Raw genomic sequence first — 26,732 nt, 5'->3', positions numbered from 1 at the left:
AATACATAGTAATAATAGAAAAATAATTTATTCATAAGTGCATATATGAGAAAGTAGATTTCTGGCACTGTCTGTCATACAACAAAATGTGCCCTGGTGTAGTTCAGTTATACCATACTACTATCTAAACTTTAGTCATGAGAGTAGAAGAGAGTACAAGCACTAACTTGATGTAGGTGTAGAGATAAGGCTGGCGCACAGCCTGCAGAGGCGCCCACAGGATGAAGCCCACCAGAGCCAGGGGCAGAGAGAGCAGCAACAACAGCAGGTACAGAGGGGCCCACACCAGTACACACAGGCTGAGGAAGGAGCAGGGGTCTCTGGAGCGCTGACGCTTCTCCAGAGATGTGGCCACGCATGATGCCAACAGTCGGTCCAACAGCCAATAACATGGGAAGACCAAGCTCCATGACAGGCCATCCAGGAAGTGCAGGCACGCACTGGGGTACGGAGTGCTGTACAGAACCATCTCCAACTCCCAAACACACTCTTAACAATATAAAACCTGCTCTATAGGAACACAAACAACAACAAAAAATACCACAGGCCCTCCCCCCACAACGGAGAAAGGCTCACTACATGGTTTGGTAGTGATAGTCTCAAAGCCAACACCCACTACTGGAGGGGGGAGATGTTGCAGTCTGAATGCACTGGGGTGCCATGGTGACCGCCTTCTCTTGAAGACTTCTGATCAGCAACAGGCTCAAAGGGGATGACTGGAGAGAGAGGCTTCTTCAGCACCTGCAAATAAAAAAAAACATAAACAGATTAAAAATGTATTGTATGTATCAGGATTTATTTATATATATATATATATATATATATATATATATATATATATATATATATATATATATATATATATATATATATATATATATATATATATATATATATATATATTTAGGGCTCCACTCGACATCGAATCAATGTCCTGTACACAGATAATTGCTACGTTTTTTGTAAACAAAACAATACATTTTTAAACAGCAAGCATATCTGAACCACTCTCATCAAAAACAATTCACTGAAACAAGTGACTAATCTTTCCATTGTCTAAAACCACAAATTATAGTATTGGATTCAAATATCAGGCGTGAGATAAAATGGTGGTGTACTAAGAATCAATTCCATTACCATGAGCAAACAGCCTATTGATCAGTGTGGTCCTGTTGACAGCTATGGCCACAGACCACAGTTTAACCTCAGGTACACAGAGACTACATAAACACCATACAAAACACACAAAAGGACTGCTACGCCACACCACAAATGGGTACAGCTCATGGGTATTGTTGAAGGCTGAATGTATCGCTGCCTGTAACTGTGATTTTACAACTAAACAGTCCTAAGCATAATAGCATGTAGGGCCTACTTTTTAATAATATGAAGAGGTAACAATAACAGTAATAACAATAAGGTTGTAGGTTAAGAGAGACCATAGGTAAAATCCCCCAGTGTCCTGAGCCTAGCTCAACATCTTGAGATATATGCACCTTTTTATTGATTCAAGACTATTTTGACTAATCACTGAAAAAGCTCTGAGTAGAAGAGCCTTAGTTTGCAGTAATGAGTCATGTTGGTTACTGCTGAAGTCTCCTGATTCTCTGATGGTGAATGACAGACAAACTGAGACCTTGTCGGATCACTGCTCTGCCCGATGTGCTGCTTTGTCTCTGAGCAGCTCATAACCCTGATGTGTGGATGTGGCCATAACACAGGGTCAACAGCACAATCACTGTTCACCCAGCAGATGACATGGCATGTTGTGTATAAATGATGATCTGCTAAAAGGATCATATGGGTAGCATACCAAAAAGCTTATCTGTAAATACTGCAATCATAATTTAATGCTGTCTGCTTTTTGGAGATTTTCAAATATTCAAATATTAGGGAACCATACTTAACACAGGAATCGCCAGAATTACGCAGTGATCGGAGCTGATCCAGGACACTCTGGATGTACCAAATGTGAACCAAATATCACCAAATGTCAGCAGAAGGATGACCAAAAAATACATGTATGCCTTGCAACAGAGGCAAGTACAGTGTTAGCGCTATATACTGTTGAAAAGTGCGCAAATTTTGCAACAACCAACAAAGAGCCTCCAGTGTATTAAAAGCTACATATTTTACTCCCAAAGTCATGTTGAATGAGTACATGAAAAACAACAACAAATGTTTTTACATGTGAACTGGAGTGATCTGATTCATAACATTTGGTAATTTAAAGCTTACTTGCCTATTGACCGTATTTAGCAGCCTGCTGGAAAAAAACAGAATTGCTTTTGCTTTGGCATCAGTAACATATAGTTGTTATTAGTCTCGTTACCACTCATATACTGGAGGAGAAAATGTCTATATATGCCTGTATAGCCAATTAAACATAAAGCCACCACCAACACAACTCCAGATAGCCTTTAGGAGACAGTATTGATCAGTTCTGCAGAGAATCTTTGAGCAATGAGCCACAAATGTCGTCTCCATTGACAGAGCCATTTTTCTTATACTTTCTCAAAGCCTACAGTGAAGTGAGAGACGCTACTATTTCTATGCATGAGGGCTGAAGGGTTGTGCTCTGTGCCAAGGACTCCTGATGAATAGGCAGGCAGACAGTATGTGCAGTGCATTTGAGTGAACACGCAGTGTAGACCAGCAGTTATATATTGATCAATGGCCTCCTACTGTGTGCGGGTATGGTTAGAGAAGAAAGGAAATATATAGCTACCCAAGAGAATTTATATAAGGCTATATACTTTCATACTGACACTACTGTTTGAGAAAGAATATATATATTGGCTACTAGTAAGTAATAAAAAAATAATAAAATAAAATTAATATTGTTTTTGGAGTTGGTGCAATAAAAAAAAAATCTCACTAAAAAAGCTTTACTAAATTATAGACTGTGCTTTAACCTGTCTTTCTCAAATACTAATACCTATATTCCATGTCTAAAGCAACTTACTGCAAATGAACTGCATGATTATAAAGTGATAAAGTGCAACCCAGACTCCAAGCTCATAAACATAACACATATAGTGACGTCACATGGCCTCAGCATGGGAGCCATCGCCATGGTGACCGTCCTGCAGCCCCCGTCGCCACTGACACCAATAAAGTCTTCATCAAGACTTGGACTAGTGTACAGCATGTTTCTGTGTGGGAGCTGCTGGTGCATATTTATTTCACTATAATGGCACACTCTTGTAAGTATTAGTCTAATGCTAATTAAATGCTAAAGAGTAAAGTACAAATGGAAGAGAGAGAACAAAAAAATAAAAAAATAAAAAAATAATAATACATTTTATTTATATAGCGCTTTTCAAGACACTCAAAGTCGCTTCACAATACATACAAGAATAAAATATCACAAAATTTACAACATAAAATCAAACATTAAAAGCAATTTTGAACAGGTGAGTTTTGAGTTCTTTTTTGAAGGTGGGGAGGTCAGAGCAGTCACGGAGGGGTTTGGGCAGTGAGTTCCAGAGGGTGGGGGCAGCGATGGAGAAGGCTCTATCCCCCCAAGTTCGGTGCTTGGTCCTACAGGGCAGGGACAGGAGGTTGGAGCTGGAGGAGCGGAGGGAGCGAGATGGAGTGTGGTGGTGGAGCAGGTCTGTGAGGTAAGGAGGGGCCAGGTTGTGGAGAGCTTTGAATGTGATGAGAAGGATTTTGAAGTGGATGCGCTGAGGGACGGGGAGCCAGTGGAGCTTGTGGAGGGCAGGAGTGATGTGTTCACGTGAGCGGGTGTGGGTGAGGAGCCGGGCAGCGGAGTTCTGAATGTACTGTAGTCTGTTGAGGGTTTTGGATGGTGTACCGTAGAGGATGCTATTGCAGTAGTCGATTCTGGATGTGATGAATGCATGGATGAGAGTTTCAGTGGCAGAGAAAGTGAGTGATGGGAAATGTGAAGTAGTATTACCTGCCTCATGCCCAAAGTTGCAGTATTATATTGCTATAGTGTAACCTTAATGCAATTATTTATATCAAATCAGTTTGTTTTGCTATCAGTATGAATGTTATGTACATTTACATAAAGTCTACTAGTACCTAAACCAGGTCTCTCTCCAGGGAGTAGTTCAAATGCTATGAGATAATGTTAGTGATGTTAGTCCCATTGACATCAGATCTTTCACGGTTGATAGAGGAAGCTCTCTCCATCCTCTCTGGACAGACATTTTCCAATCAATTAAAGTGCTGTGGCTGTGTCAGTGACAACAGTTCTCATCAGCACAAAGCAGTGGCTTGGAACAACAACTCCCATGAGCACTTGGGCTTCTCAACCCAAATTGTTAAACTGTCACATTATTTAACGTCAGCCTGAAAAGTGTCGGCAGATAATTACACACAATATTTTGCAGATGGATGAAGGCAATTCCCAGAAGGCCATGCAGCATAGAGTCATGTGATATAAACAATGACTTCAACAATGTTGGCTGTGGAATATTTCAAGACGTCACCTCTCTTAAGAAAATAAAAAATTAGAGTATTTTTCATACAGTTTTGTAGTAGTGGTAACTGTGTTCTGTAAAGTAACAACATATTTTTTATATGTTAAAGTGGTCACGCAATACTGTTAGTGAAGCATATGATAGTGTCACTATGAGAAACACAATGAAATGAGACTTGTAACTGGATCAGGCCCTGCTGCCACCTGCTCTGGCTAATGTGCTGCACTAAAAACAACTAATGAACTTGAGGAGAGCCAGCAACTCACTTAAAACATCAAACTCTGGGAATGTTACACTGCTCTTTGTACAAGTCAAGCAAAAGGACAAATTATACTGGCATGTGCCCATTCAGCTCTCTGCTTAAATATAGTCCTGTGGCATAACCTCATAAAACATATCTATCACTCCTACAACATTTTGTCCAGAGAGATTTAACTTTGGCTTCTACTATCCTCATAAAACATATAAACTCCTAAAAGTGCTCAGAAAATGAACTTCTTGATTAAAGAAGATATTTTCTATTTTATTACCCATTGCACCCTTTTGAATTAGACTACTAGACTAGACTATATTAGAGGTTTATGCTTCCTAGCTAGTAACTTTAACTCCTTGGGAATATTAAAACTCCAGCCAGGAGGGGTAATGAACAATAGGTAGGCACTTATCAATAGCCAAATGCATGCACAGAACTTGCCACTTTGCCCAAGATAGCAAGGTTTGCATCATGCTCCTGTTTCATAAATCTTATCAGGATTCGATTTGTTTAATTGACAGTTAAAAGACAAATTTGGGCATTTGACCTATCCTCAAGTTACATTTCGACCATTACTTCTTCTTCACAGCAGGGACTTGTCAATTCTAACTGGTGTCATTATTAAACTGGAGCTCATGTCCGTGTCCTTGTGAGGAACACAATAAAGAGACTCAATTAGACCATGAATTACTAATGTCATCCAGCCCGGCTCCTTACCAATCATTATCCTTGCATGACCACAAAACGGTGTGTGACTGAGCACCACGTCTAGCCCGCAGCACACAGCTCAAACACGCTAGTCACATTTAGACAATTTATAGTCGTGACTCATAATTACCCGGTGTCATTAAGTCATTTGGGTAGCCATCCAGAGAGCTCACTGCACTGAGGGCTGGTGCACAGTTCAGAGCTATAGGGATCAATAGTCATGTCTGACACATGTCTGTGGCACATTCAGTATTACATGGCAAAGGTCTTTGAGCAGATTAACACGGTTTTGCCACTGCCGCCTCCATCTTTACATGCTTCTCTATCTGCCTGCATTGGCAATCTTCTAGAAATACCGTAAATTTCGGATTATAAGCCGCTACTTTTTTTCCACGCTTTGAACCCTGCGGCTTTTACAGCAGTGCGGCTTATATATGGAATTTTACTGGATAACGGCCCCTGGGGGGCGCTCTCTAGCTGTAAACATAAAAGTGAGACAGACGTGGGGAAAGATTCTGCTCTGAAGAATTCACTAGTTTTGATTTTGAACGATCATTTTGCGCATCATGAAATGGATATGATGCAGTTTTTAAGATAAAGAAACAGAAAGGAAACAGAGCAGGGGTCGGCCTTTAACACGCAAAGAGCCATTTGGACCCACTTTCCACATAAAATAAAACACTGCGAGCCGCAAATACTTTTTGACATCTAAAATGAAGATAACACTGTATAATAACAATAATGTAACGGAATAATGTAGGTTTTACTTTCACGGACAAGCCTTCTACACGTGGCAGATAAATATGGCAAAAACAACTTAAGTGCATTAAAAAAATACAACTCACCAAACCGCTGCATCATGCATCGCGCTGATTATGTGATTATGTCTACTCTACTCCGCAGTTTCTTTAAAAAAACAACAACAACAAAACTCGTAGCGTATCGTTTAATCCCAGGTGCTTATTCTCCATGTGCCAAAGCAGTTTTGAAGGTTTCATTGCCTTATTTGCTTTTCCCGTATGTTACGCAGAGCGGACTGTGCGCGTGAGTCACCTGTAGTGACAAACCCAGATTTTAAGTAGGCATTGTCTGTTAAATTTATCTTTCTTTTTCTTGGAGGTCGTAGTCTCCTCTTCTGGCTCCTCAGTTGTCCTTTTCCCCTTTGTTAAAAAGATCTCCAAAGACTTTTGTTTTGGCTCATTTTCACTCGCTTGTGGCTCTACTTTTGTGCGTCGTGTCTGATGTGTTATACATGATACGTCACCGCGGAGACAAGAGCAGATAATATACTTGCTACTACATCAAATAGATTTCTGTGGCGATTTCCAGCAGGATTTTCATGATACATCTACGGACGAGCTTATTAGTGTGTCATTAGGGACGGGCCAAAGTTGCTCCTGACCCCTGTGCGCACAGCGTCTGAAAATCAGGGCTCTTTACGCAGGACTGTGAGCTGTGTCTGTGTCAGTTCCCAAGCCACGCAGAGCCGCAGTATAAGGCTGAAAGAGGCGCATACGGCTCCGGAGCCGCGAGTTGCCGACCCCTGAAATAGAGCCACTGCACGTAAGCTCGACATCAATGAATCCAACTTGGTCAATGTAAAAAGACGACAAAAGTTTTCAGAGGAAATAAAAGCAGATTTTCCGTGTTGGTGCAGCTTTATTTTCTAAACCTGCAGATGTGTTCATCCCGTGTTGTTGTCGTGTTGGTGCCAATTTTCAGGCAGTTTAAAAAAAAGCGTGTCGGTGCAGCGTCTTTCTGTGTAAATATCTCATGTTACAATATGAAAACCTGCGGCTTTTATTCAGGTGCGGCTTATATATGTACAAAATTGATTTTCTCTTCAAATTTAGCTGGTGCGGCTTATATCAAGGTGCGCTCTGTAGTCCGAAATTTACGGTAGTCCAAAAAGACAAGAGATAAAAGTCAGAAGAGTTACCCAGCTCAAGGACATATTCAGTGGAGACTCAGAGTTCTGGAAGATACTTCACATATCATTTATTTAATCTGTGTAAAAATTATATGATTAGAAATGAATGGTGGATAAAGAAAACAAAAAAAAACACTCTATATTGTTTTATAAACTAAAATGGTACAAAAAAGTAAAAAATAAATAAAACCTTTCACTTGTAGAACCTGAGGCACCAAAAGTGATTAAACCATATCCACCATTTCCAAACTGCTGGCCATAGTGAGTGTATACAGGCTAACAGTATAATACTTAACACGCCTACTCACATCCCATCCAATTTCCTCCCATGTTTTGATGTTGGCCCAGTGACCATTGCCCTTTACCCCCTCCCCCCTTGTTAGCCTCACAGCCTTTGCCCACAGTCACATAGAGATGAGAGCCGACAGGATGAAGCAGACAGGGGTGATCACTCTCGCTACAGTAAGTCATCATGAATGCTGCACACTATGGACGCTATATTTGACTCATGTTAAATCGATTTGTGCCACGTTTGTACTGCCTGTACATTCAGTATCATTACACTGAAAACAATAATGTTTGTTCAGATGAATAATTGTTAAAGTTCTGCACCCTGATCATGGTCAAATATGCTGTATTATTATGACCTTGTTAGTGGTGGTAGAAGGACGTCATGTTTTAGTTGATGATACACTAAAGAAGACAGATTAAGCTTTTCTTGGGTATTAACTATGCAGATCATTATTTTACAGTATGTTCATTGTACAGCAATATTGATCAGAGATGGCTAAATAGAAACATGTTGAACTAATTCAAGGTGGCATTTCACTGTTTTTACAGCAGAAAAATGCCTATGAAACCCTTCAGGTATGATCCATAGTCTTATTTTTTGTTATTTGTTAAACTCTGAGTAAGCTAAAGATGAGGAAACATTGTTATGTTGGTCATAAAAGTTGATTTTACCTTCAAAGGACCAGGTTTCCACTCTTTTGGTTTCCATAGATCAAGATGAGCTTGTTTGAATGGTGCACTTAAGACCAGTGCCTTCCCTTCGTTCAGTCAAACTGCTATACATGCATGGGTGAGAGTTCACAAAGCTAGCAAAGTGCTGCTCAAATGGTAAGTGAGCGAGGAACTGTAGCCAAGGTGCAAAATGTCTTGTGTTCCCACTGCTGTCTATACCACCACATTTTGTGTACAGACTTTTTTAAATCTTCAAACTGTGAAACAACACAGCAACATAAAAATATAGAGATTTTGGTGCATTTTAGAATGCAACTAAGCTAGGTTTTATAAGGCAGTGTATTGGTGTATGGGTCTCAGAATTATGAAACATTAGCACAGCTGCCATAACAATTAACAAATCAAAATGAAATATTATATGTTTTGAAAGATAAAAAATTATCTGAAAATTAAGCCAATAAAAAGTTGGAACCCATGAACAGATTTTGAGACACTGGTTTGCAATTTAAACGTGAATAATTTTACATTCCTGAGTCTAAGTATATCTATTAAAGGGATAATGGTGGAACTAGAAATTGGAAAAATCAGGGAAAAGTGTGTTGTCGAAACACATGAGAGCTGGCGGACTATCACTGTCACGGAGCATAGTGGAGGTTGCCATAGCGACAGCCCAAAGTTCAGGCGACAGCAAACACATGTCAGCATCGAGTGAGAGCCACTGTATCTTATATCTCTGCCGATGCATTATATCAGGGATTGTACATTTGTAAAAAGAAGGCTCTATCTCGGTAAGGCTTTCTGTATTCAGATCAGCCCCTAATGTTGTTTATGACTGGGTGGCTTTAGAAATAACAGCCCCATACTTACACAAAAGAGAATGCAAAGGTTACATCAAAACAGCTCACTTTTAGTTAGACTGAAAAACTAAATCCAGAATCATTATGCAGAGACAAATAAACCACATTTCTGAGACTCTAAAATACCTGTTCTAATAATCTCATTTATACTTTTCTTCTATTACAAAACAGTGATATTTTAACCTTGAAGAAACCAAATGTTAGGAACCCCATAATCTCCCACAATGTATTAAATGTCTCATTTAATTGACTATTTTTCTCAATTATGGGATTGGGGGCAAATATTGAAATACAAAACACATTTATTTTGGACTACAAAAAGTAGGGATGCACGGATATGATGCTGGTATCGCTGATCGATACTTAAAAATAAGCAAGATCATCTATCGGTTCCACAATATCGGTTAAGCAAATACTGTGATTGGGCCTTTAATTGGATGTAATAAGACTAGTTACAGACTGATTTTGGACTAGAATGCCTCATTAATGTTTGAAGTTTTATTCTTATAAGCTTTTCAGTAATCTTTTGAAGAATAAATAACAGGTACATAACACAATTGGATCCATTTTGTAATAAGTTAACTGTGTTTTAAGGAAATAAGCCCCATTTTTTCATTCCTACACTGGTATCGATTAATGTCGGGTTTCGGCAAGTACTTAGTCACTGTATCAATATTGGTATCGGAACTGAAAAAGCTGGACCGGTGTGTCCCAACGGTACATCCCTAATAAAAAGAGAATGAAAACTCTGTCTCTCTATACACATATACATTTACACATATGTGTGTGTTTACAGTGTTAAATGAATATATAGTAAAATAGCATTGTTTTAGTACATATACCTTCATTTGTGTTTCATGTCATGATTGCGTGATACTTCACACCCATTTAAGACAGTTCAGCTGCGAATTATGTTGCAAAATGAAAAAGGTTTGCCGAGCTGTAGTGTTTAATCAATGTCCAAATGTGCATTTTACATCACAAAGAATCAAACATTGGGACATGAGTGAATACAGACAATACTATTTTCAAACTAATGAGAGATGCATTAAAGTACAAGACCATTAAACCACTAAACATCACTAAAACAAAACTGTCTAATCTCCTTTTATAAAAAAATAAAAAATGAAGAACTATTATTATTATTATTTTCAAAGCATATTGAATACACCATATTGAATAATTTACAGACAGCTAACAAGCCAAAGAACTAAAGACACAGATAAGAGCAGTGAACAGAGATGAGAGAAGCTTCTGTTCTACCTCCTTCATTGCCCATAACGCACTTCCTGCCTGAGTTAAAAAGGAGTGTTGTTGCATTAAACTTGACCACACACTGTTTTAAAGGCATTATTTCCACTGTGTCGTAACGGTGCGGATAGGACCAAAGGATGCAGACCAGAGCAGTTTTAACAGTGTTTATTTACAGCGGTGAAAATGCAGTCTTTAAACAGGTCACAAGAGCAGGTACAGGAACCGGGGAGCGGGAGACGGGTCAGGCGGGTGCGGTGCAGGTAGAGGCGGGCAGGACAGGACCAGGACGGGGATAGAAGCAGGTGCGGTACCAGGACAGGCGGATCAGACGAAGACCAGAGCGGGGAGCGGGTGACAAACCAGAGACCAGGACCGGACAGGAGACGAGACGAGCAGGAGACGAGACGAGCAGGAGACGAGACGAGCAGGAGACGAGACGAGCAGGAGACAAGACGAGCTGGAAGCGATACCGGGACTGGAACGTGGCGGCAGGAGCTGGGCGAGTAGAGGCAGGAATCTGGAGGGTGCATAAATCCAAATGAGCATTTGCCGGAAAGTACCATATAACAAAGCTTAGCAAGAAACATTCACGTTTTACACGCGGACGGTCTGGCACCGAGTGTAGACTGCCAAGCCTTCTTGTACTCAGCAGCAGGTGGTGGTGATTAGGCTGATGCACCCCAGGTGTGCACGGGAGGAGTCAGGCACTCCACCCAGCTCCAGACACACAGGTAGGGGAGGGGGAGAGAGCACGGGAGGACAGGGAAACTGACATCATGACAGTACCCCCCCCCTAAGGTCCACCTCCTGGTGGACCCCCAGGCTTGTCAGGATGAGCGCGGTGGAAGTCTCTCACCATGTCGGGGTCCAGAATGCGTGCCCTGGGCACCCAGGATCGCTCCTCCGGACCGTAACCCTCCCAATCGACGAGGTACTGGAGGCCCCTACCACGGCGACGAACGTCAATCAGGCGGCGGACGGTGAACGCCGGGTGGCCGTCAATGACTCGGGCGGGCGGTGGGGGATCGGCCGGAGGGCACAGGTCGCTGGTCCGGACTGGTTTAACCTGGGAGACGTGAAAGGTCGGATGAATCCGGAGAGACGGGGGTAACTGGAGGCGCACCGCCGATGGATTTATGATCCTCATGATCTTAAACGGTCCCAGGAATCGGGGGGACAGCTTACGGGAGTCCGTCTTCAGCGGGACCGTCTTGGCGGAGAGCCAAACCATCTGGCCAGGTTGGTATACGGGCGCCGGGACACGGTGGCGATCGGCCGTCGCCTTAGTGCGAGCTCCAGCCCGAAGAAGGGCCGCCCTGGCCTTCTTCCAGATCCGGCGACAGCGCTGGAGATGGCGCTGAACAGACGGGACGGCGAGGTCCCTCTCCTCCGTGGGAAAGAGAGGGGGTTGATATCCCAGCGATGCCTCGAAGGGGGACATACCAGTGGCGGAACTCACGAGGGAGTTGTGAGCATACTCTATCCAGGGCAGGTGAGTACTCCAGGTCGCGGGGTTGGCGGAGGCTGTGCACCGTAGGGCCGACTCCAGGTCTTGGTTGGCCCGCTCCGTCTGCCCATTAGATTGTGGATGGAACCCGGACGTGAGGCTAACCGTGGCCCCCAAACCGTCGCAGAAAGACCGCCATACCTGAGAGGTGAATTGGGTCCCTCTGTCGGACACGATGTCCACCGGGATGCCGTGGAGTCGGAAGACATGACTGGTCAGCTGGTCGGCAGTTTCTTTGGCTGTGGGGAGCTTAGGCAGGGCAACGAAATGGGCGGCCTTGGAGAAGCGGTCCACAATGGTGAGAACCACCGTGTTCCCCTGGGAAGGGGGAAGGCCCGTCACGAAGTCCAAGGCGATGTGGGACCAAGGGCGACGAGGAACTGGGAGAGGATGCAAGAGACCAGAAGGGGGTGAGTGGGAGGCCTTGGCCCGAGCACATACCTGGCAGGCGGCGACATAAGCCCGGGTGTCTGTGTCCATCGTGGGCCACCAGAAGCGTCTCCTGAGGAGGGAGAGAGAGCGACCGGCACCAGGATGGCAGGCGAAACGGGAGGCATGGACCCACTGGAGCACCTGAGACCGGACAGAATCGGGAACAAACAGTTTACCTGGAGGGCCGTTACCTGGGTCGGGGTCGTTGGTCTGGGCCTCTCGGACGGTGTCCTCGATATCCCAATGGACCGCGGCCACCACACACGAGGAGGGAATAATTGTTTCTGCGGTGACCGGGCTATCCTCCAGGGCGAACTGGCGGGAGAGGGCATCGGGTTTGACGTTCCGAGATCCGGGGCGGTAGGTGAGGAGAAAGTTGAAGCGGCTGAAGAAGAGGGACCAACGAGCTTGACGGGGATTGAGGCGCCTGGCGGACTGGATGTACTCCAAGTTTTTATGGTCGGTCCAGACGATGAATGGTTGCTCCGCCCCTTCGAGCCAGTGGCGCCACTCCTCCAAGGCCAGCTTTACGGCAAGGAGCTCCCGATCCCCCACGTCATAATTGACCTCGGCCGAGGACAATCGCCGGGAAAAGAAGGCGCAGGGACAGAGGCGGTTGTGGGGGTCGAACCTCTGCGAAAGCACGGCCCCCACTCCCGAGTCGGAGGCGTCGACCTCCACGATGAATTGCCGTGAAGGGTCGGGCTGGTGCAGGATGGGAGCGGAGGTAAATAGTCTCTTAAGCTTCTCGAAGGCTGTCTGCGCCTCAGGAGACCAGGCAAACGGCAAAGCAGGAGAGGTGAGTTTAGTTAAGGGCGAGATAACCCTACTAAAATCCCGGATGAAACGTCTATAAAAATTGGCAAAGCCGATAAATCTCTGGAGCTGTCTCCGGCTGGTAGGAACGGGCCACTCAGTGACAGCCTGGATCTTTTCAGGGTCAGCTCTTACTTGGCCCCGCCCCACAATGAAGCCCAAAAAGCTGACCTCCTCTGCGTGAAACTCGCATTTCTCAGCTTTCACGAACAGTTTATTCTCGAGGAGGCGCTGGAGAACCTGGCGAACGTGCTGATGATGCTCCTGGGGGGACCGCGAGAAAATCAAGATGTCATCCAAGTAAACAAAGACGAATCGGTTAAGGAAATCACGGAGCACATCGTTGATGAGGGCTTGGAATACGGCAGGGGCGTTGGTGAGACCGAAGGGCATAACCAAGTATTCGAAATGTCCCAGGGGTGTCTTGAAGGCCGTCTTCCATTCGTCTCCCTCCCTGATGCGCACCAGGTGGTACGCATTCCGCAAATCCAACTTTGAGAAGATGGTCGCACCGTGGAGGGGCGTAAATGCCGAGTCCAGTAAGGGAAGCGGGTATTTATTCTTTACAGTTATATTGTTCAGACCCCGGTAATCAATGCAAGGCCGCAGGGATTTGTCCTTCTTAGCCACAAAGAAGAACCCCGCTCCCACGGGTGAAGTGGACGGGCGGATGATTCCGGCAGCCAGGGACCCACGGATATAGTCCTCCATTGACTCGCGTTCAGGTTTAGACAGGTTATATAGCCTGCTAGATGGTAGTGGGGCACCCGGCAGGAGGTCAATGGCGCAGTCATATGGACGGTGGGGCGGTAAAGAGAGGGCCTTGCTCTTGCTAAAAACCTCCCCCAGGTCGTGATATTCAGCAGGCACCGAGGACAGATTGGGGGTGTCTGGGGACGGATCAGCGACAGGAACGGACCTCCCGGCCGGAGGGAGGGCGGACCGAAGGCACTTGGCGTGGCAATCGGGACTCCAGCCCGAAACTCCGCCCCTGGCCCAATCGAAAACAGGGTTGTGGGCGCGTAGCCAGGGGTAACCAAGGACCAGAGGAGAAGCGGAGGAGGACAGGACATGAAACTGACGGTTCTCTTGGTGGTTGCCGGACAGAATCACGGTGACAGGTTCTGTGATGTGAGTGATGTGCCCCAGAAAACGTCCATTGAGCCCCTGGGCATTTAAGGGGCGTTCGAGGGGCTCCAGGTAGACCCCGAGCTGCTCCGCGACTTGGGCATCAATAAAGTCCCTCTCAGCCCCGGAGTCGATAAGGGCGGAAACGCATAAGGTCTCTGTGCGAACGCACAGGGTGGCGCTGAGCCGCAGTCTATTAGAAGAGTCCAGGATGTGTTGCTCGCCCACCAGTACTCCCAGTGCTACTGGTGGGCCCCCCCTTTTGGCCGAACTGGGCAAGTGACCACATAATGTCCGCGCTCACCGCAGTAGAGGCAAGCCCCGGCCAGACGACGCCTCCGTTGACGCTCCTCGGCCGACACAAGGGTCCTGTCGAGTTGCATGGGCTCATCCGGCGGGGGCGGGGCAGCGCGTGGCTCCGGCGGGACCGGTGACCGGCGTCTCTCTCGGCGACGAGCCCGTAGGCGGTTGTCTATACGGTGAGTGAGGGAGATGAGGGTCCGCAGGTCGGGGGGTTCGTCCCGGGAAACCAATTCATCTTTCAAAGTCTCGTTCAGGCCCCGCACAAACACAGCCCGCAGCGCGCTGTCCGTCCAGTCCAGCTCCGCCGCATGTGTCCAGAATTCAATGGAATAATCCGCTACCGTCCTGGAGCCCTGGCTGAGAGTCAATAACCGGGAGGCAGCATTGTCCTGGTAGTGCGGGTGGTCAAACACCAGCTTAAACGTGGACACAAATTCATTAAAATCCAGGCTATCCACAGACGTCTTCATTAGGCGCGCCTCTGCCCACTGGAGAGCTCTGCCCCGGAGTAATCCACATATATATCGGATCTTGGTGGCCCCCGAGCTGAAACGAGAAGGGCATTGCTGGAACATGAACTCGCACTGGAACAGGAATCCGCGACAGAGGTGAGGTTGTCCAGCATACGGCTCCGGATCCGTGCCTCTCGGCTCCGGGAGGCGTGGCGGCGCTCCGGCTGCAGCAGGCGGGGTGACGAGGAGCGCGGCCACCTGGTGGTTAAGCTGTGCCACCTGCTGGGACAATGTCTGATTTAGCTCCAATAGAGTCCGAATGGATTGTTCATGCTGACCCAGCACCGCCTCGGGGTGAGAGTGCGTGAGGCGGCGCGTCTGGTCCGGATCTGAGCCTGCTTGGTCCATAGTGGCCAGACCGTTCTGTCGTAACGGTGCGGATAGGACCAAAGGATGCAGACCAGAGCAGTTTTAACAGTGTTTATTTACAGCGGTGAAAATGCAGTCTTTAAACAGGTCACAAGAGCAGGTACAGGAACCGGGGAGCGGGAGACGGGTCAGGCGGGTGCGGTGCAGGTAGAGGCGGGCAGGACAGGACCAGGACGGGGATAGAAGCAGGTGCGGTACCAGGACAGGCGGATCAGACGAAGACCAGAGCGGGGAGCGGGTGACAAACCAGAGACCAGGACCGGACAGGAGACGAGACGAGCAGGAGACGAGACGAGCAGGAGACGAGACGAGCAGGAGACGAGACGAGCAGGAGACAAGACGAGCTGGAAGCGATACCGGGACTGGAACGTGGCGGCAGGAGCTGGGCGAGTAGAGGCAGGAATCTGGAGGGTGCATAAATCCAAATGAGCATTTGCCGGAAAGTACCATATAACAAAGCTTAGCAAGAAACATTCACGTTTTACACGCGGACGGTCTGGCACCGAGTGTAGACTGCCAAGCCTTCTTGTACTCAGCAGCAGGTGGTGGTGATTAGGCTGATGCACCCCAGGTGTGCACGGGAGGAGTCAGGCACTCCACCCAGCTCCAGACACACAGGTAGGGGAGGGGGAGAGAGCACGGGAGGACAGGGAAACTGACATCATGACACACTGCCTTTCATTACCTACCAGCGCTCCCTCTGCTGCAAGTGTGTGGTGTGGACTCATGATAAAAGCCAGGCCATAGGTAATTACTGAGGTCAATGACGGCCGTGCTGCTGGGTGGACTGTGGCTCTGCTCTACAATATAACCTGATTTTCAACTTCCTCATGATTCTCGTTCTATTCTCAGTCTCCCTTGTGGTTATGATGGAGAATGTGCAAGACAGAAAACACAATTAACAGATTGAAGGAACAGGCAGATTTCTACTTGATGCTGATAGTGACTGACCTACACATGCAACTATTCGATTGAATTGAAATAGCTATTTAAGTTCAGATTTTATTCTTCTCTCAAATGTTAATACTCCTGGAGTTGTTTACAATGAAGAATCCTACATTTAAACATTTATTGCAAACCCAGATGATCACTATTCATTAGATTTATTTTTTATGCCTTACGCATCCCAAAACACAACATTTAACATTCAAGTTTTAATAAAAATGAATTTCAGTGCAGTACTTTTTTGTCTACACCTAATTAAGAACAAAAAACATTCAGATCATTTTTTTTGCAATTCCTCAAAAATGCCTTGGCTGAAATTCATATTAAATCCAACCAACAGGCATACAAAGCTCACCAACAAGCCTGATCAGGTAATCAGTCAACTGGGTAGTCCTGACCAAGCCCAGCTGTACTGAAGAATGGGTCAAAGTAACATGTTTTCTATTTGGGGACATTCAAGTCTACTCTTAAATGGGAGACAAAACAACAGCATCTACCACAAAAAACATTCTCTGTGGAATGACTAAATGAAAGTATGATCTGAATGAACTGATAATGCTGGTGTAATTTAATCAGTTAACAACAGCAGCACACATCCTTTCCAAATATATCCTTCATACCAGATTAACCTCACCAAACCCAAATCCTGCCTTCTGCTAGAGGTACAGCGGTGAGTCCTAATCTCTACATCAGCCTGTTCTCACTGACCTGCCAACTGCAATGGCAGACACACAACAACAATGTTTGCAACCTTTTTTTTTTTACATTTACACAAATTTATATCACAGTTTTCTTGGAGCCAAATCACAATGTTGATGGAACAGTGAAGCAGAGGACCGGAGTGTGAAATGGTTTTAAACATGAATAAAAAGCAGAGTTTTACAGTGGGATATATCAGATCTGTGCTGCTGAATGTCTTTGACGGACAGAACAAAAGAGCACGGTCTATTGACGACAGGCACAATCCTTATTTACACATCGGCTGTTGACTGCGTCGCCGTGACAACACAAATGTCTGCTCTGCTCTGATATCTGCTGTAGGGAGATATATGAGGCTGACTATTAGTAACCAGGAATCATATATTTATTTTATTTATGTATCTTTATTTATACAGGAAGAGCCCAATGACTGCACTTAGACTCTCTTTTTCGTGGGTGCCCTGTTCAAATACAAACAAAAATACATACAAAAAAACTAAACAAAACAAAACAGTATGTGAGTCCGTTTAAAACATTAAAAACAGGTGCAGCTGTGAGTATAAATGTTTGTTACCACATTATTAAACTGCATTTGTGGCACCACAGTATCCAATTTTGTTTGTCCTTGAAATATATTCCATTTAGCAAAACAGTCAAAAGCCCTTTTTCCCATCTCAGTTCTGGTGCTTAGACTTACACAATCATGTGATCTTGTATTAAATGTTCCAGTATCAATGATTAGAAGCAAGTGAGATATTCCAGCAGTGTATGAAGTAGCCCCTTATACATACATTTCATACAGTGTTGTTGAGATACAATATTTGTTTCTGTAATAAAATGCAATTTGCATTTTAAAGTGTTACATAATTCTGAGATATGTTTTTGTGAAACCAAAACCCAGGATGTTTATTATATGCGAATTACTTAAACCATGGTAAATCTTTTTTTGTTAAGAAAAAAAAAACAACAACAACATACAGCATACCTAGGTTTATTTGCATTCAATGACAATTTAAGATTTATGAAGAAATTTTGGATTTCATTAAAATCTTGCAGTAGTTTTAAAAGTGCCTCATCTGCAGAGGGAGCATTTGCATAAAAAACAGAGTCAACTCCATATACATACATGGCTTTCTCTTAAATTGCAATCAATTGAATGAATAAATATAGTATAAAGTAGTGGACCCAAAATTGAGCCCTGGGGCACAGGTTTACTTAAAGTTTAAAAAAATCTATATAACACACATATAAGAGTATTATAAAGTGCCATTGGCAAATCTTCAGTCTCTCTTTTACTGTAAATTGCAGAGTTTGTATTACTTTAAACAGAGCTTTGCTTCAGTCACATTGATAACTAAAAAGGCCAGTTGTGAGACAGGCTGGCTCAAACATATTGATAAGTGCACAGGAAAACACACAGAAAACACTTTTCTGATATGAGCTGACCAAGGAAACTGATAAGTGTTACAGGAGAACACATTCTGTATTACGCTTACGAGAGTAGCTAGAGACAAGCACATAGAAATGTCAACAATGATAGAACTGGAGGTACACTGCACTGGTATCAGGATTTGGCAGTCAAATCTTTTATAAACTTATTATTTATTTACTTATTTATTATTATTATTTTTTGTATTCTTAGTCGACATATTGTTATTACAGGAATAGGAGCAATATTGATTTTCTGATAAAATATTACACATCACAATTATGCTAATATGTGCCTGTAAATGTATGAATTGAGGTTCAACTATTTCACTACAACTAAATGTATAAGACATGCCAGTGTATATGATTGTTTGGAGGACAGCATTTAATACATTTGAGTAATAAATGAAATACTTAATATTATATTTTTACATATCTCCAAAACAACACTTGTGATATTATTATTTTTTCAATATATCTCGCACGTCTCAGCAAGAATGGTCAAAGTAGAATGAAGCAAACTATAAATCCAGGGCCATAAGTATATCAGATGTGAAAGAGGGTGGAGCACTAAAAGCCCTGGAGTCTGAGGAGGACACACAGAGCATTAACTGCGGTCACCAGGTCAAAGAGTGGCCCACAATACTCCTCCAGCAGCTTCGCAATAGCATTTTAGATTATCAGCAACACAACAATTTACAACAAGCCGAGGATTAGACCCTGTTTGCTTTGTCTTTGTGCAAGTGCAGGTTTGTGCTGCTGTGAAAGATGTGTCAGATAATCTATGTAATCTCTTCATATGTGAGAGCGCACAGAGGTTAATGCCACTGTATGAAGAGCTATAAAGATCATCATGCACTAATGAAAAAAATGATTCCATATTCACCAGTAAATGTATATAGGAACGGGAACGTGGTGGGATAATTTTGAATAGACGATCAAGGTGAGCACAAAACTGTACTAACATAGGCATTGCACTATTGCACTGGTAAAAATACAATGTAGTCCAGCAAATGGAGAAACTGTGATCTCATACTTCAGGAGTAAATACTCTATGCATTGAACCTGGTGGCTGAGTGGCTAGCACTCTCACCTCACAGCAAGGAGGTACTGGGTTTTGACTGTTAGGGCCTCTCTGTGGATTTACATCATCTCCTTTTGGGTACTTCAGGGTGGGTTTTTTCAAAGCACTCCAGTTTTCTCATCAACCTAAGAACTGAAATAGGCAAAATGAGCCTAGCTCAAAACCAAAGGGTACATGGGCTCTGCAATGCTGCTGAGCAGCATTGAAGGATGGAAGGACAAATTTCCCTTTTACAGACAAAAAAGTGCACTGCAACCTTTACAAAACCTGCATACTTTACAGTTTTAATGCTAAAGACAGATGGAAGAACATAAAACAAAATATCTATGCTCAAACTAAATCATTAAAAAGTACTAAAGACAAGCAAATATGCTCCCCTAATTTCTCCAGACAATTGTAACAACACATTTTACACTGTCTTTTGGCTACATCCCATCAAATAGAGATGAGTTTGGCTTCCCAGCCATGCTGAGAATCTGTCCAGCGAGATGGAGGGACAGATGGAAGTGCAGGGGATGAGAGCACATGCAGGATACAGAGACGAAGGAGGGATAGAGGAGAGATGGAGAGAGATGGAGAGAGATAGAGAGGGATGGAGGACATATATCCACTTGAAGGCAAAAGGCCTGAGGTCCAAATGAGAGGGACGAATATCCAGAAGAGGCTACTGGCTACATTCATACATGGAGTACTCTGTAATCAGCAGGGTAAGGGCTAATTAGACATGAAGAGCACCATGCAATAATCATATAGTCCATGTCCACTTGTGCACACACATAAATAAGTGAGCCTGGTAAAACACAGCCTACACTTTTAGAACAGGGTGGGGGTCGGGCCACACATACAACCTCAACCTATGAACATGAAAGACCACATGTTTAAATGGATACTTGTGTGTGTCCTCATAGCAGCCCATGGTAAAAATAAGTATAGGACGATGGAATACATCTGACAACCAAGATAGAAAGTGGCCTATTTTCACACAAAATTTTCTAAAATTGTAAGTCTTCACAAATGAGACTCTAGTTTGTCATATGTGTTAGTTATGTGAAATTGTTACACTAAATGACTTTAGAATACTTGCCCTGCTACTAATAGGTTATTACACTCGGAGACTCTCCTATTTGATGCTGATTCCACTACCTCTGATGGGAGTAAGAGGGTCAGTTTAGGAAAGATAAAGACAGTTGTTTCTGCTGTCCACTACTGCTGACAGGAAAGCTATGTTTAGGTATTTCTACAACAAAGGTATCCACCACAACTAACAGCAATGAGTCCATATACAATAAGTGATGTGATGTAGCAGCAGAGCAATCGTCAACAACAACTAAATAGGGCTGGGCGATATGACAATTCAAAAATATGATGTAATTTTAATTGTTTAATTTGTAATCTGATGCCTGGGACAATCTGCTATTTTGGTGATATAGTGATTCACACATTTTCTATTTAATGAAGTCACAGTCGTCTTATTGATCAGCCCCTGTCATGCTCTGAGTGAGAGACAGGTGGAGCTAACAATTAAAACATTTTGAAGAAGCAGAGGACTGTACTTAACTCCTCAGGACAGCATAAAGATTGTATTTTCTGTACATGAATTGTATTGGGGCGACAGTGGCTCAGTGGTTAGAGTGTTGGTCCCCCAACCCGAAGGTCGGAGGATCGAGTCCTGCTCGGACCAAGTTCTGTCATTGTGTCCTTAGGCAAGACACTTCACCCACACCCTAGTATGAAAGAGGTGTGGTTGGAGGGGCCGATGGTGCAGATTGGCAGCCTCGCTTCCGTCAGTCTGGTCAGTCTGCCCCAGGGCAGCTGTGGCTACAATAGTAGCTTACCATCACCAAGTGTGGAAATGAATGAATAATGACTATAGTGTAGCACTTTGAGAGGCTTTGACAAGCCTGTAAAGCGCATTACAAGTGTAAGCCATTATTATTATTATAATAAAAATTGTGATCTGGCTCCAAGAAAGTCACAATATACATTTGCACTTTTTAGCATCTCGGCTATTGGTCTTTGCACTTTGGTCACCTTGAGTTTTGTAAAGCGCTCTATAAATAAATGTTGATTGATTGATTTAATCTCTAGTAGAGGCCGATATTTTTTAATATTATTTTTGGTCAATCTTCTGCCTAAAGAGCACACAAAAGGCACAAGTTTGGAGGAAATTTAAACAACAGACTATGGGGAAAATGACCAAAATCTGCACTACATATTGGCCCAAAAATACATCAGTCATGAAAAAAAAGAAACATATTTGTTGATCTCAAATATTTAGCTTTTCCAGCATAGCCAAATCTATTTTTAAATGAAACTCTCCATGTAGTCACTGCCAGAAGAGACTGATTTAGGAGACAGATGTGCAGCCAACCAGATGTGGCCTTAAGTCTGCTGTCCCAGGATCACCGTGACAATCCTCTGAAATAGCTAATCCCACAGGCTTTCACTCATAGCTGATTTTTGAGCTTCGGACGCAACAGACACCATGTCCATCGGCCGCCCACCCAACAGGTCTGCCAGCCAGAGGAGAAGCATCTTCAGAGAGGCGGGAACTTAGAAATTTGGCAGAAATTTTGTGTTCTTCAGCTCACCATAAGCTCTAGTGGGAATCGTGCTGAAAATTCCACCTGCCTTCAACAAGCAGTGCCTCAGAGCTTGGCAAAAGAAAGAATGTGTCGTTATAGTTTTGCAATCAATTTAACTAGCAAGTATTAATTGTCTTTAAAAAATATTAATCTCAACAAAGCTCCAAAAAGTGAGTCTATCTGCCAGTATGAATAACATGGCACAGCATGGTTCAGTATGGCATAGAGATAGTTTGAACCTCGCTTGTGATTTCACTGCAGGAAGTGAATTTGAGTGGAAAAAGGCATCATGAGCTAGTTGAGCTACGTAAATAGTAACGCCAAACAATGGCTAGTAACTATAGGCTTGTTGCTATAAACATAGACGTAAATGATCCCCCGAGAACGGATGCTATTGGCCAAATGTATGCACTGTGGATTTAATGTAATGTTTTGTTTTTTGTTTTTTTCTATTGGACATGTTAGTCATGTTAGTTGCTAAATGGTGCCTCACCTGACATTTCAACTAATTGTGGAAAATAAAAAAAAAACAACAACAAATGCTTACTATTTTGTTGTTATTTTTAATGGAATCACATAGCATGGGGAGCTGTGCCTTATCTCTTGGGATTCATGTGTAACATAGGCTAACAAGCTTTAACAATATTCCATTACGGACACAAGGGCATGACTCTACTATTATAAACTGTAAACATAAAATATTTGATGATGTGTTTGTGCCTGGTATATAGCTAAAAACACCAGCTCTATTCAGCTCCTGTATGTCTGAATGCATTAGTGTCTGTTACACAGCTCAATAGTACATTGGCTGTCTACTTTCAAAAATTGAGATTGCATTAAAAAGTAATTCTTTTGTAAACAATGTGTTTACAGGCATGCACAGTATTCACAAGGTAAAGCAACAGGAGGCCTCAAAACACACAAAATGTTTTGGTGTTCCAACTGTCACACTAACAGCACAAGATGAAGATGTCTGAGATCCTCCAAGGTCAGCAGCATCTGATCCACAGCACACCCATCCTCCAGCCTCTGCTGTGGGCACAGAGCTCCTGCCACATATCAACAGCTGTTATAAAAACTGCTCATACAGGCAACCAGCCGTAGCACGACTCACTGAATGTAGCAGCAACATATTTATTAGAGACACTAAGGTGATGTGAAAGGAATTCAAAATGGTCTGCTGACCTCTGACCTTTCACAACTCTGACAAATTAATCTTCCATGGAACAAGTTACCTATTAAGGACATTAAGCATTGTACATCATCCTGTAGTCAGTTTGCCACAGTGCCTTCCTTCAACCACTTTTGACAGACACTGATGCAGACCAGGAACTCCCTGTAGTGTTATGCCCAAGAATAAAATTCTTTGAGGACCAAAGGTTAATTTAAAGTTACATAAGTTGCATCTGTTGCCATAGTGAAGGTTATTGTTACATACTGCGTCTGGCTGTACTGACATATACAGTCTGGCTCAGGTTTATGAAACACAGTGCTTCAGAGTCAGTCAGCTGTGTCAACTGTTACTTAGAGAAAGACAACAGTGATAACTGTCCAACACAGTTGGCTCCACACAAAGAAGCTGGATTAAGGACTACCAGGTGTCAGAAACCATCCTCCCATCTCCACATGTCACACTGCAGCTCAGGCTAAAACCAAGCCTCACTGAACTGTGAGGGCCACAGACAAGCAGCAAAACATAAATGGATCAGCTATAAATCAAGTCGTCAATCAATACTTGAAGTGGGCTCAGGCTGATTGTGTGAGGTAATTGATCTTCCACATGTTTTCAGAATGTACATGGACAAGTACATATGGTTAATCAAGTGATTCATGTAATAAGCAATCACAGCAATCAAAGAGCCACAGCCACTCTACAGAGAAACAATGTGTTCCTGTCAGTGATGCACCAATACGATACTGGTATCGGATATTGGTGCTGATATTGAAAATTTTGGTGGAATGCATATCAGCTTACAAGATATTGGTTCAGCTGATATCCCATTCTCGTCTAGAAATTGGTGGTCTAAGAACTGGCCAATGTTTACCCAAAACATCTCATAATATTAAGCTTGCATTTTTACAAAGCTGTTCTGTAATTATAAAACACATTTGGATAATTATTTACAGCATGATGTTTGTGTTTATGGACAGAATTTCTAGGCGCAGCCAGGGGCCGGAGGGGGCCTGGTTTGGGAACCACAGGATTTCATCTCTGCTGTTTGCAGATGATGTTGTCCTGATGGCTTCTTCGAGCCAGGACCTGCAGCAGGCACTGGGGCGGTTTGCAGCCGAGTGTGAAGCGGCTGGGATGAGAATCAGCTCCTCCAAATCCGAGGCCATGGTTCTCGACCGGAAAAAGGTGGTTTGCTCTCTCCGGGTGGGTGGTGAGTCTCTGCCCCAAGTGGAGGAGTTCAAGTATCTCGGGGTCTTGTTCACGAGTGAGGGAAGGATGGAGCGTGAGATTGACAGGCGGATCGGTGCAGCGTCTGCAGTGATGCGGTCGCTGTATCGGTCCGTTGTGGTAAAGAAGGAGCTGAGCCGGAAGGCGAAGCTCTCTATTTACCGGTCAATCTACGTTCCTACCCTCACCTATGGTCATGAGCTTTGGGTAATGACCGAAAGGACAAGATCGCGGATACAAGCGGCCGAAATGGGTTTCCTCCGCAGAGTGGCCGGGCGCACCCTTAGGGATAGGGTGAGGAGCTCGGTCACACGGGAGGAGCTCGGAGTAGAGCCGCTGCTCCTACACGTTGAGAGGAACCAGCTGAGGTGGCTCGGGCATCTGCTCAGGATGCCTCCTGGACGCCTCCCTAGGGAGGTGTTCTGGGCATGTCCCACCGGGAGGAGGCCCCGGGGAAGACCCAGGACACGCTGGAGGGACTATGTCTCTCGGCTGGCCTGGGAACGCCTTGGGGTCCCACCGGAGGAGCTGGAGGACGTGTCCGGGGTGAGGGAAGTCTGGGAGTCCCTGCTTAGACTGCTGCCCCCGCGACCCGGCCCCGGATAAGCGGAAGAAAATGGATGGATGGATGGATGTTTGTGTTTATAGGAAATAAATGCTATTTTCAGTTTCTAAACTGGTAGGTTGCTATCAGATATTGGCAGATACTTAAAGCTAAAGTATTGTCATCGGTATAGTAACAGTATTGGATCGGTGCATCTATAGTTCCTGCCATTGAATGTTGTCTTCTCTGGCTACAATTAGTGTATAAGGAATGAAGAACCAAGAAAACAGATTTTTAAAAACTAAACAATTCATATCTTTTTTTTCCTTTCCCATTACTTTAACTGACATTTGTGCTTAACCATTACAGACAATTTTCCTCGCTCAGTGAAAAGCAGAGCCAGGCCTTAACAGTTTCAGTTTGGTTAAAACCATCAACAGAAGGTTAATGAATGATTAATGTGCAGACGTCATTAAAAGCACTGTTGAATGGCCGGCTTCCAGATTACAGTCAAAGATGTGAACATATTGCAACACCGTCTGGTCGGGTGGCAGCCGAGGCCCCAACAGCAGTCATATTAACCTATTCTTACAGAAGTAAAAGCAAAGCAGTTGTTCACTACAGGAGTGGAATTATAGACAAATACAAGGCTAAATGAGCAAATGTGAGATAAGTGCACAATTAAGAACACATAAACCACTGCAGATGGAAGGAAAGCAGAACATGGCTACCTATTTTTAGAGAGGACCGGAAAGCTTTGTGAAGTTCGCAATGTCACCTTTGGCATATCTGTGTGCGGCTGAAATGTCATGATACATCAGCTCCCAACATGAATGTGTGTGTGCTCTCTATGAAGGTTCACATACACAGCGTTATCTGCTGATCTGCTGATCTGCTCTCTGGAAGTTCAAAGGAAGAAGATCTTAATGCAAATGTGGGCTTTAAGTATGAAGAGTGAACCCAACCACAACTAGGTGAACTAGAAAGAACAAAATAACCTTGGATGGGAGAATATGACATAGTGATAATCTGAATCAACAGCTCTGAAACCACTGCACTTTCATTAGTGTAAAATATGCCAAACTTAAAAACACCACGTTTAATAAAGTCAGAATGTCATTTACCTAAGTATAGAAAATAACAAAGAAAGTAGACATGGCATTTTAGATTGTTATGCTTTTACAACCATTTGCATTTTAACTCACACATCAAGTCATACAGCTTTCAGCAGCCATTAGTGACATCCGTATGGATACATCCTGTACACATTTTACACAAGCAATTATAAGCAGGGTGAGACCTGGAGGGGCCAGAGCAACCCGCAAGCAAGTAAGTCATTTGAAGAAGAACACGCCTCTAATCAAATTGAATTATGCATTATATATGTGTCAATATCATCCCTAATTCATCCAGGAGTGGCCCCTGGCAGGATTGGGCATTACAATGTTTTTTATATCTTACATTTTTGTTTTTGTCCCCTCCTATGTTACTTTGGAAGGAAAGTTGAATTCTGCAGTTTCTTAAACCTGGAATATTTATTCACAGCTGTCTGGACCACACTGA

The 26,732-nt window shown here is 43.9% G+C and overlaps 1 protein-coding gene across 1 annotated transcript in view; it reads right to left on the bottom strand.

The window, feature by feature from the left end:
- smpd3 (sphingomyelin phosphodiesterase 3) overlaps window positions 1-26,732 on the bottom strand; it is a 47,074-nt gene that overhangs the window by 19,754 nt on the left and 588 nt on the right. The window contains exon 2 of the mRNA XM_055222423.1: window positions 168-741. Within this exon, the coding sequence (XP_055078398.1) occupies window positions 168-469 (302 nt within the window). The 5' untranslated portion in view covers window positions 470-741. The remainder of the gene's footprint in view (window positions 1-167; window positions 742-26,732) is intronic.

The sequence above is a fragment of the Periophthalmus magnuspinnatus genome, chromosome 6 (genome assembly GCF_009829125.3).
Source record: "Periophthalmus magnuspinnatus isolate fPerMag1 chromosome 6, fPerMag1.2.pri, whole genome shotgun sequence".
Taxonomy (NCBI): domain Eukaryota; kingdom Metazoa; phylum Chordata; class Actinopteri; order Gobiiformes; family Gobiidae; genus Periophthalmus; species Periophthalmus magnuspinnatus.
This window is presented reverse-complemented; position numbering and strand designations above follow the sequence as displayed.